The sequence below is a fragment of the Hibiscus syriacus genome, unplaced genomic scaffold (genome assembly GCF_006381635.1).
Source record: "Hibiscus syriacus cultivar Baekdansim isolate YM2019G1 unplaced genomic scaffold, ASM638163v2 tig00112344_pilon, whole genome shotgun sequence".
NCBI lineage: Eukaryota > Viridiplantae > Streptophyta > Magnoliopsida > Malvales > Malvaceae > Hibiscus > Hibiscus syriacus.
In genome coordinates, this window is record NW_024063307.1 from 1,281,869 (window position 1) to 1,297,874 (window position 16,006).

Sequence of the window (16,006 nt, forward strand, 5' to 3'; positions counted from 1 at the left end):
TGCGTGTCGACTACCATCCGGGTAAAGAAAAATATAGTAGATGACGCTTTGAAGAGGAAGACTGTATATGATCTTCTTGTTATGTTTGCGCACCTGAGTTTGACCATTAATAGAGGACTACTAGCATAATTACAAGTAGAACCCGAGTTAGTTAAGGAAGTCAGAGAACTTCAGAGTAATGACACCCGATTAATGAACAAGGTGGAGCACGCTCGTCAAGGTGAGGCACCATGTTTTGAATTGAAAAACATGAATGTGTTGTACTATCAGGGACGATTATGTGTTCCATCAGTCAGTGAGTTGCGAGCCAAGATTTTGGGTGAGGTGCATTATGGCTTATTTTTTGTTCACCAGAAGAAAACAAGATGTATCAGGACCTTGGACAGTTAAACTGGTGGCCATACATGAAAAAAGAAATATTTGAGTTTGTGACCATATGCTTAGCGTGTCAATAAGTGAAAGTGGAACATCAGGTTCAATCAAGGTTACTCAAGACCATCCAGATTCTGCAGTGGAAGTGGGATAGGGTAACCATGGATTTCGTGATGGGATTGCCTATGACACAAATAAAGCACGATGCTATTTGGGTAGCGGTTGACCGATTGACCAAGTCTGCTTATTTCATACTTGTTTGTATGTACTTTACCCTAGAGATGTTTAATGAAAGGGTAAAAATTTATTTTAATTCCTGAACTTCATATAAAATTTTAATTATAGATTTTTTTGTAAATCTAAAATAGTTTAAGGATAAATTTGTAATTTATTACCGGGAATGTTATTCTCGGTAATCTTACATTACCAATAGTGGATTTTTTGGGTATATTACCGGGAATGTCATTATCTCTCTTTCCTTAGGTATTGTTGGATTACCAGCGTTTTAGACTAAAATGCCCTTAAAAAATTTCTTTAAAAAATATTCTTCTTCTGTCATTGAATAATAAAAATTCTACGAATGTTAAATTACAAATTTATCCTTAAACTATTTTAGATTTACAAAAAAAAAATTATAATTAAAATTTTATATGAAATTCAGGGATTAAAATAAAATTTTACCCTTTCATTAAACATTTTTATATTTTCAATTTTGTAAAAAAATTATATAAATTTTATGAATTTAAATTTTTTAAAGAAAATATATAAATATTTTCCAACTAGTTAAAAAATAAATATATATAATAAGGACAATTTGGTTAAATATACATTCCAATAATCATTTATTCCTTTAACCAAACACGGTAATCTTATATTCCTGCTAAGCCAACCAAACACAAAATACAACATTCACATTAATCATATTCCCTGGTAATCTTACATTCCCATTGGTAATCTTAAATTCCGTGAACCAAACACACCCTTAAGGTCTTGAGCTTGAACAATTATATAAGGTGTGTACGTTATCAATGACTACAAAAAATGCTATTAACAATAAGTTAGATATTGATACCAAGATCTTTTGAATCTTTACAATTTAGTTGTAAAACCATAATTATTAAATAAGTCAATTCAAACTATATTAAAATGCCTCTTATTAACAGGGGCAAATGCACTTGGCTTTCTCGGGGGTCAAGTGCATACCCATTATTTTGAATCAATTATTAAATATAGTTCAATATATTAAGGAAATTAGAAGAAAATAAAAAAGTTTGGATACCCATTTAGTTGAAAAAAAGAGTAATAAAATTTTTGAACCCATAGTTTTTAATTTTTGGATCCGCAACTGCTTATTAAACAAGTCGATTCAAACTATGGAATCCGACTCTGCAATTATTCAGATTAATTTTTATTAAGCTCAAAGACAAGTTCAAACTCTTTTGAGAAGCTCCATAACACATATGCTATAAACAGAACATCTGACTTGAAAGCCTTGAAATCCAGCACCCTTTGCCAGTGCCTCAAACTCATTTTCACTCCTCTCTTTCCCAAGGCTGCAAGCCAGCATGACAGCATCAGATAAGGTGGTGAACTTTGTGATAGAGCCTGAATCTGGGTAATCCGAAAGTATGTTTTCCACAACTATCACTTTTCCGTTCTCCGGCAAAGCCTCGTAGCACTTCTTGAAAATTTTCAGGCAGCTTTCGTCGTCAAAACTGTGGCATATAACCTGCACCACCAACACATACATGACCAAACATAAGTTATACATGGTTTACCAAGTCGACAGAATTTCTTAACTTTATGTCTACTTACTTTCATAAAAATCGCATCTCCTTTCGGAACGCTCACAAACATGTCTCCACCAACATGTTCCACACCTACAACAACCAAGTATCATTTTCAAAACATGTTAGTTTATCTGTTGGTTTTTTAAATAGTTGGAAAAAGTTGATAATATCGTACCAGGGATAGTAGGAGCGTTCTCGATAACATGAGGCAAATCGAAGTTGATCCCTTTTATGTTGGGGTACTTGGAGACAATCATGTTAAGTGCGACCCCAGTACCACCCCCAACATCAACCAGTGTTTTTAGTCCCTCAAAACCATCATATCTCTCAAGAATCCATTTCATGTTAATGCAAGATAAATCGAACATTCCTTTGTTGAAAATCATGTTGAGTCTATGATCCGTGCCGAGGTAATCAAATAAAGGCATACCATTGGCCCTTTTAAATGGAGATCCACCATCCAACACTGCATCTTTCAAGTGGTACCTGTAAACATTCCAAAATATATTAAACCGGCAAATAATAGATGTAATGAATAGATAGGAAAAATGAAAGAATTGGTTACCAGCTGTCCATAAAGACCTTGTCTTGAGCTATGAGTGATATGGTGGAAACAGAGCCACCATCCTCGTTCTTGGTAAAGAATTTGCAGACGGGGCCAAGACCATAGAGTCTCTCGACTTTACCGTCGGGAAGAGTGCGCAAGGAGCAAGTGAGGACCGAGTAGCTCGACAGCACTCGAAACATGCGGTCTAGCATGAGAGGCGCATCAGGGTTGGTTGTGGAGAGCTGGGCAGCAACTTCTTTCGTAGACAGCAAAGCGCCTGGACCAGCTTTGTCGATGATCCCGAGCAGGTCGAGCTCTATAGCCGACTTGAGGATCATGGGTAAGGCTGATGCGAAAGAGAGTTGCATGGCCATCAACATTGCTTCCTCATCGGAGCTAAGAGTGGAACCAGTGTTTTGGTTTGAACTCATTATTTTCTCTCCTCTCAAACTCTGAAAAAAAAAAAAACTCTCTAGAGGTTGCAGAGAATGAAGATATGAAGGGGGAATTGTCCATAACACATGATGGTGTATATATAATGTTTTGTCATTGAGAGGCATGAGCCTTTTTCACGTGGCTTAGAACTTGGAAAATTAAAATGTTTGCGCAATTACATACGTCTTAAACAAGATTTTAGAGATGAATATAAAGAGCTGGCTTGACTTCTTATCTTCATTTGAAAATTCAAACGCTAACAAATTTTGAATGATTTAGAATTTATAAATAATAAAATAATAATTGAAGTATTTTTTAGTGAATAATTATGTCACCAATATAAAATACTATTTATTGGGTTGATACGTTTGAATTATCATATTAAATTACATATTTTAATTATGCTAAATTTTTTAATAACGATTATTATTTTACATTGAAGTGTAAAATATGCATTATTTATATTGCTATACATTGTTTAATAATAATGATTAAAAGTTCTTAATTGACACATTCTCTTTTAAGTTGTAAATTAATTATTTATTATAAGGTTTGAGTTCTCTCTTAAGTTGTGAGTTAATTATTTATTATAAGTAAAAATTATTTTCCCTCTCTAGATAGGAATTATTAAAATTAAACAAAATTACTTTTGCCTTTTCAAAATGACTATCTTTTTATAAATAACTAAATTGCATAATAAAATTATTTTTATATTTTATATTTTTATTTTTTTAAATAATTATATATGTATTTCTTACACTAATATTATATTATATTATATCATTTCATATTATATTATATTATTATAAAGTTTGAATTTCTAGAACTCTGGCATTAACAAAAATCAGGTGAGAGAGATAAAAATTTTCTTTTTTTTTCTTTAGAAACAAACACAAAAGAAAAATCAAAACATTGTAATAAAGCATTCTAATTACGCTTCAACTTTACTTAACCGGATGACCCTGGTTATTGATAACTATCGTTTTCGATGTCAAACAAAATTTCTTCTTCTCAATTAATAAAGGAAATTTGCAGTATAGAGAAGTAAGGGTCGATTCCACAGGGACTTCGAAAATTTTAAATTTTTGTCTGAATTATTTATGTCAGGCGTGATAAAGAAAATGGAGGGAGTTTTGATGAAAAACGACTAAGAAATAAAGAGATTAAATAAAAAGTAATTAAAGTAAAAAAAATTAAGAGAATAAAGATTTGTAAATGATATGGTAAAAAATAGCCTCAAGCTTCGCTTTGACTCAATTTCCTTTAGATCATCGAATTAGATTTTCCCTTCGTGATTCACGTCGGTTACTTTGTCTACAAGGGCAATCCCCGTGACTCTATTTTGTATTCCGAATACCCAAGGCAATCTTTGAATCCGGCTTAGGAGATTGATTCTATCAACATCAATTATCGTATATCAATTACCATTTAAGTTTGTGGCGACCGACTCGGATTGTTGCTTCAATAACTGTCAATTCCGATCTCGATTCCCTCTTGGCGAAACTATATCACCAAGTGTGTTCCCAGGAAGTCGAAAGTGCTTTCTATAAGCCGAATCTTCCTCCCACACATTTAATCGCAACAACCTCTTGACCAAAGTCAATCTTTGATTTCGAAAACTGTTTTGATTTTGAAAAATAAGCGCATAGATTGAGAGAGATATTCGGAAGATATTAAGGGTTTGTTTTAATTCTCCCGATGGAATTGAGTCATCGCGTCAGCTCTCGGCTGATGAAAAATTTAGCTAAGCATGACAAAAGTCATACTTAGCATATTAAAAACAATGCTTGAAAATAAAATAAAATAAAACTTAAAAAGTACAAAGAGAAAGATTTAATAAAACTAGAGAGAAAATAAGATTGTAATTTGAGTTGTGAATTTAGATTTACCCCAAATGGGTATTTATAGCCTCTCAAAGCCTAAGGATAAACAAAGAAAATAAAATAAAATAATCCTAAACATAATTGTTTAATTTAAATTCAAACTTAAAACTAGTCCCCTAATGCAACTCTGCTCGTCCATCTTCCAGAAGGCGTGCGGAGGAAGTCTTCTAGAAACCATCGCTGACTGAACCTTCTAGAAACCGCCACGTCGGACTGCGTAGTGCCCATGTCTCCAGCCGTGACCAAATAATAAAAAAATGCAGAATGCGCCCGTTTTGTCACTAATTCTGGAAAGTAAGGACATGCACGAAAACAAGCATAACACGACCAATTTAGCAACAATAATTCCACAAAATCGAAAAAATAACGAGCAAAGATTAACGATTCTGAAGACTCATCAGTTATACTCTTCAACTTTTAGAAAGTATTGAAATTATAATCATATATGTTTTTAAATTTTATTATTAATAATTAAAATTTAAATTTAGATAATTTTAATATGTACAATCAAAATCGATAAAAATGATTTTTCACGAGACTTACTTAAAATCAATAGAATTAAACAAAAATTTTACCAATTTTAAGGATTCGGATATTTTCTTAGACTTTAAGGGATCTGAGATGTTTATTCGAAAATATGAATGATGAAGTATTATTTTGAGAAGACGAATAATATAATTCAAAACTAGTCTCACAGGACATTCGTCAGAAGAGATAAAAGTATTAGCACATCAAAATTATAAATGAACTTCATCAATTTTGAGTTTCGTGAAAAATCCATCATATGAGATGAAATATGAGAGAAATGTTAACATTTTGGTATCTTGACGCGAAAGGCTACTAATGATGGGTAGTAATTAGCAATTAGTAACGAACAGAAAAGTATAGTGCCAAAAATGGATTTTAACGTTTTAGTGACAAGATCGATGCACTCCTAAAGTTCAATGTTTAAAAAGATATCAATTTAGGCACCAATACTCCCACCAAAATGATGTTGTTTTGTCTATATTATTATATTGTTTGGATTTTAACGGTCAAGACATAATTAAAATTAAAATTTAATACTATAGTTATATCTAGAATTAAATTTTATAATTAAATAAATTAAAATTTTAATGATACAAATTATACATAACATAAAAAATTCAGTGATATATGATATCTTAAAAATTCAGTGATATATGATATCTTAAAAAATTCGGCAAAAGTGCCAAAATAATGATGTGGGATTTTTTTATTCTCAAACTAAAGCACTAATCTGATTAATTCCTGATATAGGGTGTTTTCTACAGGAATTTGGGATCTCTCGGGGTGTTGGATTTTTTCTTGGATCTCTAGGCGTCTTTAATATAAATGCAGAAAAAAATTGGCATTTTTACACAAATATCACCTTAACATAAATTAATTACTTGTTAGGCATTGTTTAAGAATATTTTACGAATCTAGCAAATTTTTAAATATTTTCTATAAAATTATTCATGCATTAAATTACACAATACAATTATGTCTACCAATTACCACTTGACACTTTTGATGCGTTTTTGACTCTTTCAAAACCATATACGTATAGTATATTCTAGGAAAACTTAGAGGGTAAGTAATTTAAATATTTTTTTTCAGTTATAAAATGGAAAGCGGTATGCTTCGTTTGGATGGAAATCTGTATAAGTTAACGGAAACAATGATGTTGGATATCTGTACTGAAGCGACGACATTCTCCTAGTTGAGAGGATTGCTGTGAATGTTTACGAGTTGAGAGCATATTTATAGCCGAGAGAAAAGTTTAAAAGTCGAAAAATACGAATATAATTATTCAAGGCGCGACCCATGCATCATAAACATCATTGTTTCCGTTAACTTATACATATTTCCATCCAAACGAAGCAGACCGCTTTCCATTTTATAACTGCAAAAAAATAAAATATTTAAATAAAATAATTAAAAAATAAAATAATACAATAATTTGCTAGATTCGTAAAATATTCTTAAACAGTACATAACAAGAAATTAATTTATGTTAAGGTGATATTTGTGTAAAAATGTCAATTTTTTCCATGCATTTCTATTAAAGACACCTAGAGATCTAAAAAACAATTCAACACCCATAAAGATGTCGAGAGATCCTAAATTCCTGTAGAAAACACCCTATATTAAAAATTAATGAAATGAGTATTTAGTTTAGGAATTAAAAAATCTCACATCATTATTTTGAAACTTTTGATTCAATACGTCTTTTTCTTTGCCGGTCAAAGAATTCAATCCTAATTTTCCAAAAAAAAAAAAAAACTATCCTATCCACGGATAATACTGTCATCAGAGTTATTATTATGTATATTGATCATATAGTCATTCTCACTATTAAAATTTATAGGTAAGAAAAATATTTTTATAAAATATTTTGATTATGAAAAATAAATATATATAATCAATTAAATAGAAATAAGTAAATATATAAGTATATAAGCAACAGACTTGTAAAAGAAATTAATATTACAATAGTACAAATCTAAAGAAAATAATCGACCAAATATTATTTATTTTCTAATTATTTACTGAATTAATATTAGTAATATGGTAGTGCAATACTAACTTTTATATTAGTAACAAAAATAATATTAAATAAAAAATTAATAGTTAAAGCTTAATAATATTAAAATAGTTTATATATTTATATTAAATTATATTTATTATCTCATATTGTTATTATTTAAATTAATGTTATAATTGTATATCAATTGAATATGAACTTTGAACACCATAAACATTAGACTCGCAATCAAACGCTTACAATTGTTATTGTTACTTCATTTTATTTTCGGTCAGATTGATTTTGGTTGTCGAGGTTTTAATTAAATACATTTAGTCCTTTACATTATTGATTCATTCGATTTACTCTCAACCTTTAACTTATGTTAACCTATTAACAAAAAAAAAATATTATGTGACAATTTTAAATAATAAAAAAATATTTATCAATTTAAGTGATGAGGCAATTTTAAAATAAAAAAAATCCAGTCACCTCTTCTTCTTCTCCTCACTTCTTCTCCTCCGTCCATTCTTTCTTCTTCTTCTTTCTCTGCACGTGCTTCTTCTTCTTCTTCTTCTTTCCTTTTCAGTATAAATACCAAGTCTCAGATTCCCATTATCACTTCTTCTTCTTCCTGGTGGATCTATCTTAAGCTAAAAAAATGAGAGCTTGAAGCTAAGAACAAACCTGGTTTCCCATGGGAACAGCAATCCGACAATCAGAAGAACGGCTACCCATGACGCAATGGACCCTCTATTTACCGGAGACCTGAACGAAAGCCGCATCTCCATAACAATCAACTTCGAGATCGACGCCGCTCATCTGAAGAGGAATCAAAGCCGGCGGATTGCACCGGTCGTGGACATGAGGCTAGTAACTCGGCATATCCGGGTTGTCCACCATCCTTGGGTCCGATATAACCGCGAAAACCATCGGAGCAGACGGCAAGTACCAATCGGATAAAAACTGCACAGGCGGCGGCGACGCCGTCACTGCTCTGTCTTTACCTAAGTATACCCGTTTTGCTAGCTTTAGCCCGTCTTCCATCGCCCTTGCAAATTCTTCCGCCATTGTCAAACACCAAAACCAAAACAGAAACAGAAACAAAAATTTCTTCTTTTTGAAGAGGTTACTTGAAGAAATCGAATTTGGAGGAGATGGTTTTACTTCAAAGAGGGGATATTTGCTTTTTTTTCGCAGCAAAATGGCGTTTAACATCAGATTCGTTTAGCATCAAATTGTTATGGGTTTACATTTTCAGTTAGAATAAATTGTTACGCGTGAGTGTTATCGGTTTTACATTTTCGGCTAGAATAAATTGTGACGGGTTTAAGCTAAAGAAGAAGAAGAAGACCTATGAGTGTTACACGTGAGTTTTTTTTTAATTGCCACTTAATAATTCTGTTAATGGATTAACATAACTGATGAGATACTTAAATCAAATAGACCGATAACGTAAGAGATCAAACACATTTAATTAAAAAATCGGTGACCACAGTCAGTCAGACCGAAAACAAAGGAGACTACTGGCATAGTTTATCCATTGTTATTTTAAGGCTTAAATTTAAAATAAGTATACAAACTATATCATTTTTCATAAATAGGTGTAAAGTATTTTTTTTACTGATCATAATGTCTAACATTACAAATATTATTATTTTAGGTGTCGAGTCGTCAATTGCATTAATTTCTTCCGTTAAGTGTCACATGTCACAATCGAATTATTTTGAAATTTATTTTTTTAATTTAAAAATATTATTATATTTAGAAAAAAACACTAATTTATCTTAAATTATAAAAATATCAAAATCCCTAAAATCCTCTAATTTTAACCTTAACCCGTAGCCCCTGTCCTTTCCGACCATGACCATCATCACCGACATAATCCATGTCATCCTCCTAGTCATACGTCGACGTAGTTGTCGCTGATTGGCCGTTAGAATCGCGTGGGATCGTGATTTTCATCATAGGGTTCGAGGGTATAAAACGTTGATTCATCATCGATCGACCATCAATCGGTCACGATTTCATAGGGGTTTTGGTTGTCAGGAGTGGTGAGGTCGGGTGGAGCTTCATCAATGGCAAAGGGAGACGACTGTCGTGGGTTTATGGGTTGAAATGAATAATTTCAAAGTTTTGAGGTTATTTCAAAAAAATATTTTTAAAAGTATATATATAAGTTTAATTTTTAATTTTAAATAAAATTTTTAAAATTATCAGATTGTGATATGTGTCACTTAACGGTAAAAATTAATACTATTGATATCTCAAACACCTAAAACAATAACGTTTATAACTTTAGACACTTAAATAAATAATATTTTACACACTTACTCGTGAAAATCATTATAAAATCATTATAGCTTGAGACACCTATTTTATATTTAACCCTTCTTTTAAATACCTAACGCAATCAAACGATTAAAAAATACTAAAAAGAACTATCAGTACGGAACAGGTTCTGTGTTCTCGACATAATCAATTTTTTATTATGTTCTTAAGTTTGAATACCTAACAAAATTATGAATATTTTTCCGTTATTATTTAAATTTTATTGTCATTGTTAAAGCGTGAAGATAAAAGATTTGACGATAATATCTTGTAGGTAAGGATGGATACAGGGCAAGTGAGCGGGTTAATAGTTTTTTCTAAAAATTTTATATTATTATATATTTTATATTTTATATTTTTATTAACAATTTATTTTTGTTCTTAAAATCTACAAATATATTTTATAATTATAAAATTCTGATGCAAAGGACAGCTGCACGTTTGCGTCATTACATACGTCTTAAACAATATTCCAAATCTAATTTTTGGCTGGTTCCTATACATCTAGAATTAGCTTGAATTCTTTTTTCTGTTTAATATTTTAAGTTTGTTGAGCAATTTTTTTCTGTTTATCTGAAGAAATTTACACCCATGGCGGCTTGACTATAAACAGCTACATTCATCGAGTGGCGGAGTGGTGAAGGAGATCGTATGCACATCTTAAAATTCGAATTTGAAAATTTTCGTACCCACACTAAAATTTAAGTTTTATTCTATTAGTTACTTATTTTATTAACGGTGTCTACCTTAAAATTTTATTTGTATCTATCTCATTTAAAAATTTCATGTTATTAACATGTGTGTCTATCCTGAAAAATATTTGTGAACCCGCCATTATATGCATCTTTATATTTCAAGATTAATTAATTTTTAATCTCAAATGAAGAGATTTCTTTTGGATTATAGTTATAATATATTTATGTTGACATACATTTTTTTCTTACCTATACATGCACCTTGTCATATTATATTCATCTATGATATAGACGTGGACTCTTTTTTTTTCAAAGAGAAATTATTCATATGACTAGGTCTTGCAATTTTTAAATTTGACAAAGTTGACTGTTTAAAGTCGATAAGTAATACACATGTGTGGACTTTTTTTCCAAAGAGAAATTAGTTATGTGATTAGTTCTTGGAATTTTTAAATTCGACAAAGTTGATTGTTTAAAGTCGATAAGTATTTCTTTAATTAGGAAGAAATATATTTTAAAATTTAAAGATTACTCTGGTTCTTGGATTTAAGTGTAGATTAAAATACTTTCGCATAATCATGATTTAAATTTAAATTAAATTAATCACTTATTAGTTATCTAACCGGATGAAGTATTGAATCTTTTAAATGATATTCAAGATTTGAATCATAATGTTTTATTCGAATAAATTGAGAGAAGGATCGTGATCGTAATAAGTATTTGCAGTATCTGATTTGAGTTAATCATTCAATAAATTTAACACAAGTAGATATAAAAAATGTAATGAGCTAATATAAATATTTAATGAATAAATTTATTTTTTATTTTAAAAATGAATGTTGATTATATAAAGTAATAGTTCGTTAAATAATATTTTAATTTTCAAATTTCATAGGATCACGTAAGTTTAAATTCTACTTCAATTCCCTCTATTGTATTAAAAGTCTCTGTCTTCTATTATAAAAAAATTAAAAGTTTATACATTTGGAAAGTTAATATTTTAATTTTAAAATTGAAATTATAATTAATTGATTTAAATATTTTGGTTTAAACGAATTATTTAATTTATATACATCTAAAAAATGAACAAATAAGAAAAGTAAGAGAATACTATTAGTTAATGGCTTACGTCCAACTATGTCATAGATCCATACATGTTTTCTATTTGGTGGACGTAGTTTTTACAGTTTAATATGTTTGATTGTATCTAATGTTGTCAACCAATAAGATTGTTTGGTCAGTATGAGGTCCTGAAAGTCGAGGAAGCTAAAGTATATTATATAATAGGGTAAATTACATGGTTCCTCATTCTACTTTACTCTCTTATTTTGCTCACCGAATTTTCAATTTTTTTAATTTACTCACTGAACTTTACAGATTGAATCGTTTTGCTCACTCCGTCGTTAACTTTTTAGTGGCATTATGACGTGGCAGAGGAATCAAAATGACGCTGTTTTGAAAAACTCAAATATAATCTAAAACGACGTCGTTTTGCTGAGTAAAATATGAGATAGAGTAAAGTTTAATGATTCGTGGTACAATTTATTTTTTCCCTTCTCTTCTCCATTTTCTCTCTGCCGGCCACCACGTCATTTTCATTCTGACCACCGTCGACCGTCGTAGATGGTAGTCGTTCGGTCCCAAAATGGGATGGGTCGATTCGTCTCGACCCCCTGAGTCCAGATTTGGTGGTTGTTTCATCGAAAAATGTCCCAAAACCTGTGAATTTGGAATGAAACGTTTCGGTTTTCTCACTTTCAATCTCAAATTCGGGAACTTCAAAGCAACTTCCGACAAAAGGGAGGTCGGATTCGAACTCACGATGTCGAGGCGAAGCGACCCGTCCCATTTTGGGACCAAACAACCACCATCTACTATAGTCAACGGTGGTATCTGCCCACCTTTTGTTTTTATTTTATTTTTTAATTGTTTTATATTAAATAATAATAAAAATTCAACCGTTAGAGAAAAAACGGAGAGGGAGTAAAATGATTCAAATTGTAAAGTTTAGTGAGCAAATTAGAAAAAATGAAAGTTTAGTGAGCAAATTAGGAGAGAGAGTAAAGTAGAGTGAGGGACGGTGTATTTACCCTATATAATAATAGAATTTATGATATAAAAGATAACATAAAACATCAATTACTGTTGGGGTAGGTCACGCGTTTTGATGTATTAAGTATGCTTACGTACCATATTTTAGAGTAGATTACAAGTATTAGAATGATGCATTAAATTTCAGGTTGAATTAAGGATATTTTGAGAAGCTCGTAAATTACATACTTAAATCATTCATTTTGTACAGTATCGTTTCTGGTGGCGGATTCATTGAGGACCGAGGGTGGGTATTTGTTTACTCTGAAGTTTGAATTTTTTTTGATTAATTATTTATTTTATTAATAGTGTTCACTCTAAAATTTTATTTGTACCCACATTGAAACCCGAATTTTATTCGATTAATTACATATTTTTTTGGATAATTCTTCTTTTTTATTATCTAATGAAGCAGAGTCTGCTACAAAAAATACCGATCACAAGACATTATATACAGACTACATACAAAACATAAGATCAATTTTTAAGCTATACCCCATGAAATACAAAGATTAGAATTAACTCTATCAAGTCTATTAATGTTTTCCCCCTTAGTTTAATACCTACAAGTTCTTTGATGCAAGATAGGAGGTCTTCGTTGGTTCGGGAGCATCTTTTAAAAATTCTTCGGTTGCGTTCCTCCCACAAAATATAGATATAGGCACACCAAGCAAGCTTAAGAATGGTAGAAAGGAGGGACTTGCCTTTCCAAGAACTGCATGCCCAAAATAACAAGTCCTCCCATGATGAGCAGGATTTCTTAATCCTGTTAATTACATATTTTACTGAAGGTGCCTACCTATTCAAAAAATTTATTTTGTTAACATATACATATCTACCCTCAAAAATATTTTTAAATCCACCACTAATCATTTATCAACCTAATATATCGATATATGACTTTTTTTTTAAAAAAAATTGAATTTATCTCGATACATTGAAAAAGATATTAATAATATGTTAGGCAATGATATCAGTATTCAATACCATAATTTTGAATGTTTACAATTTAGTTCTAAAGCCATAACATTGTGAATTGATCTTTATTTTTTTAATTTATAATTTTGAAAGATTATATGCTTAATAATCTGTGTAATCTATAAAAATAAATATTTTTATCTGATCAGCAAAATCTTTAATAAATATAATTTAGTCCCTAAAATGAATTATCAATAATTAGGCAATTGGGACTAGGGAGTTTGGATTTAGGAAGAGAGAGTAAATGTGAGTCTTTTATGCCATGAAATGGAAACCAATAATTATTGAACAAGTACACAAGTTACACTATACTAAAAATGCCTCCTTATTAAACAAGTGGATTCAAACCATGGAATCCGACTCTGTTGACTTATGTTCGACTCTAAGGAAAAGGATTCAAGCACTTTTGAGAAGCTCCATAACACAGATGCTATAAACAGAAGCTTTGACTTGGAAGCCTTGAAATCCAGCACCCTTGGCCAGTGCCTCAAACTCCTTTTCAGTCCTCTCTTTCCCAAGGTTGCAGGCCAGCATGAAACCATCAGATAAGGTGGTGAACTTTGTGATAGGGCCTGAATCTGGGTACTCCGAAAGTATGTTCTCCACAACTATCACTTTCCCATTCTCCGGCAAAGCCTCGTAGCACTTTTTGAAAATTTTCAGGCTACTTTCGTCGTCGAAACTGTGGCATATAACCTGCACCACCAACACATACATCTCCAGAACATAAGTTATACATGGTTTATCAAGTCGACAGAATTCTTAACTTTTATGTAGTCCAACTCACTTTCATGAAAATTGCATCTCCTTTCGGAACACTCACAAACATGTCTCCACCAACATGTTCCACTCCTACAATCAAATATCATCTTCAAGACATGTTAGTTTATGTGATGGTTTTTAATTAAACACTTTAAAAAAATGACAATATCATTTATACCAGGGATAGTAGGAGCGTTCTCGATAACATGAGGCAAATCGAAATTGATCCCTTTTATGCTGGGGTACTTGGAGACAATCATGTTAAGTACGACCCCAGTCCCACCGCCAACGTCAACCAGTGTTTTTAGTCCCTCAAAGCCATCATATCTCTCGAGAATCCATTTCATGTTGATGCAAGATAAATCGAACATTCCTTTGTTGAAAATCATATTTAGTCTATGATCCGTGCCAAGGTAATCAAATACAGGCATACCGTTGGCCTTGTTAAATGGAGATCCACCTTCCAACACTGCATCTGTCAAGTGAAACCAGCTGTTCATAAAGACCTTGTCTTGAACAATGAGAGAGATGGTGGAAACTGAGCCTCCGTCCTCGTTCTTGGTGAAGAATTTGCAGACGGGGCCAAGGCCGTAGAGTCTCTCGACCTTTCCGTCGGGAAGAGTGCGCAAGGAGCAAGTGAGGACGGAGTAGCTCGACAGCACTCGAAACATGCGGTCTAGCATGAGAGGCGCATCAGGGTTGGTTGTGGAGAGCTGGGCAGCAACTTCTTTCGTAGACAGCAAAGCGCCTGGACCAGCTTTGTCGATGATCCCAAGAAGGTCGAGCTCTATAGCCGACTTGAGGATCATGGGTAAGGCTGATCCGAAGGAGAGTTGCATGGCCATCAACATTGCTTCCTCATCGGAGCTAAGAGTGGAACCAGTGTTTTGGGTTGAACCCATTGTTTTCTCTGTTCTCAAACACTGGGAAAAAAAACCCTCTAGCGGTTGCAGAGAATGAAGATATGATGGGAGAATTGTCCGTAACACATGATAGTGTATATATAATGTCTTGTCACTGAGGGGCGTGAGCCTTTGCCACATGGCTTAGAACTTGGAAAGTTAAAATGTTTGCGTAATTACATACGTCAGTCTGCATTATATAATTTAATTATGAGCTGGTTGCCGATCGACTTTAAAGTATAAGTCTATAATTATTGTTGTCTGCTTATATATTTTTTAAGGTTAATGTCGAGCATTTTTGGGTTTAGCAGCCTCTCGGTCGCAGAAGGAGGCACTGTGTACACTCGCGCGATCTGAATTCTTATCTTCCTTTGAAAATTCAGACATAAACTCGTGTCCAGTGATATACGTTTAGCATTTCTAGGGTTTTATAATTTATAACTCGGATCAATAAATAAATAATAATTTAAGCAACTTTTAGTGAATAATTAATTTACTTCTTAACTTATAATTAATCAGAAATTATTGATTCGTATTAATCATATGAAAACATTTATTAAACCAGTGCAAATAAAATTATAGTACTAATACATATTAATTATTTCCCATATTCATTACTTAATTAAGGATATATTTTTTTCTTTCATTTATTTAATAATCAAATTAATATAAATGAAATATACATATTAACTA

At 31.7% G+C, this 16,006-nt stretch overlaps 2 protein-coding genes across 2 annotated transcripts; both read right to left on the bottom strand.

Annotated features, from left to right (window-relative positions):
• Positions 1 to 1,801: 1,801 nt before the first annotated feature.
• LOC120178126 (caffeic acid 3-O-methyltransferase-like) lies at positions 1,802 to 3,175 on the bottom strand. Its single transcript, XM_039184073.1, has 4 exons — positions 2,728 to 3,175; positions 2,338 to 2,648; positions 2,188 to 2,252; positions 1,802 to 2,101 (listed from the first exon to the last, which is right to left on the bottom strand). The coding sequence occupies exons 1-4, from the start codon at positions 3,138 to 3,140 to the stop codon at positions 1,802 to 1,804; spliced, it is 1,089 nt and encodes a 362-aa protein (XP_039040004.1). The 5' UTR covers positions 3,141 to 3,175.
• Positions 3,176 to 13,947: 10,772 nt separating this feature from the next.
• On the bottom strand, positions 13,948 to 15,368 carry LOC120178154 (caffeic acid 3-O-methyltransferase 1-like). Its single transcript, XM_039184094.1, has 3 exons — positions 14,590 to 15,368; positions 14,437 to 14,501; positions 13,948 to 14,345 (listed from the first exon to the last, which is right to left on the bottom strand). Exons 1-3 carry the CDS (start codon positions 15,311 to 15,313, stop codon positions 14,046 to 14,048), a joined length of 1,089 nt encoding a protein of 362 aa, XP_039040025.1. The 5' UTR covers positions 15,314 to 15,368; the 3' UTR covers positions 13,948 to 14,045.
• Between the last annotated feature and the right edge of the window lie 638 nt (positions 15,369 to 16,006).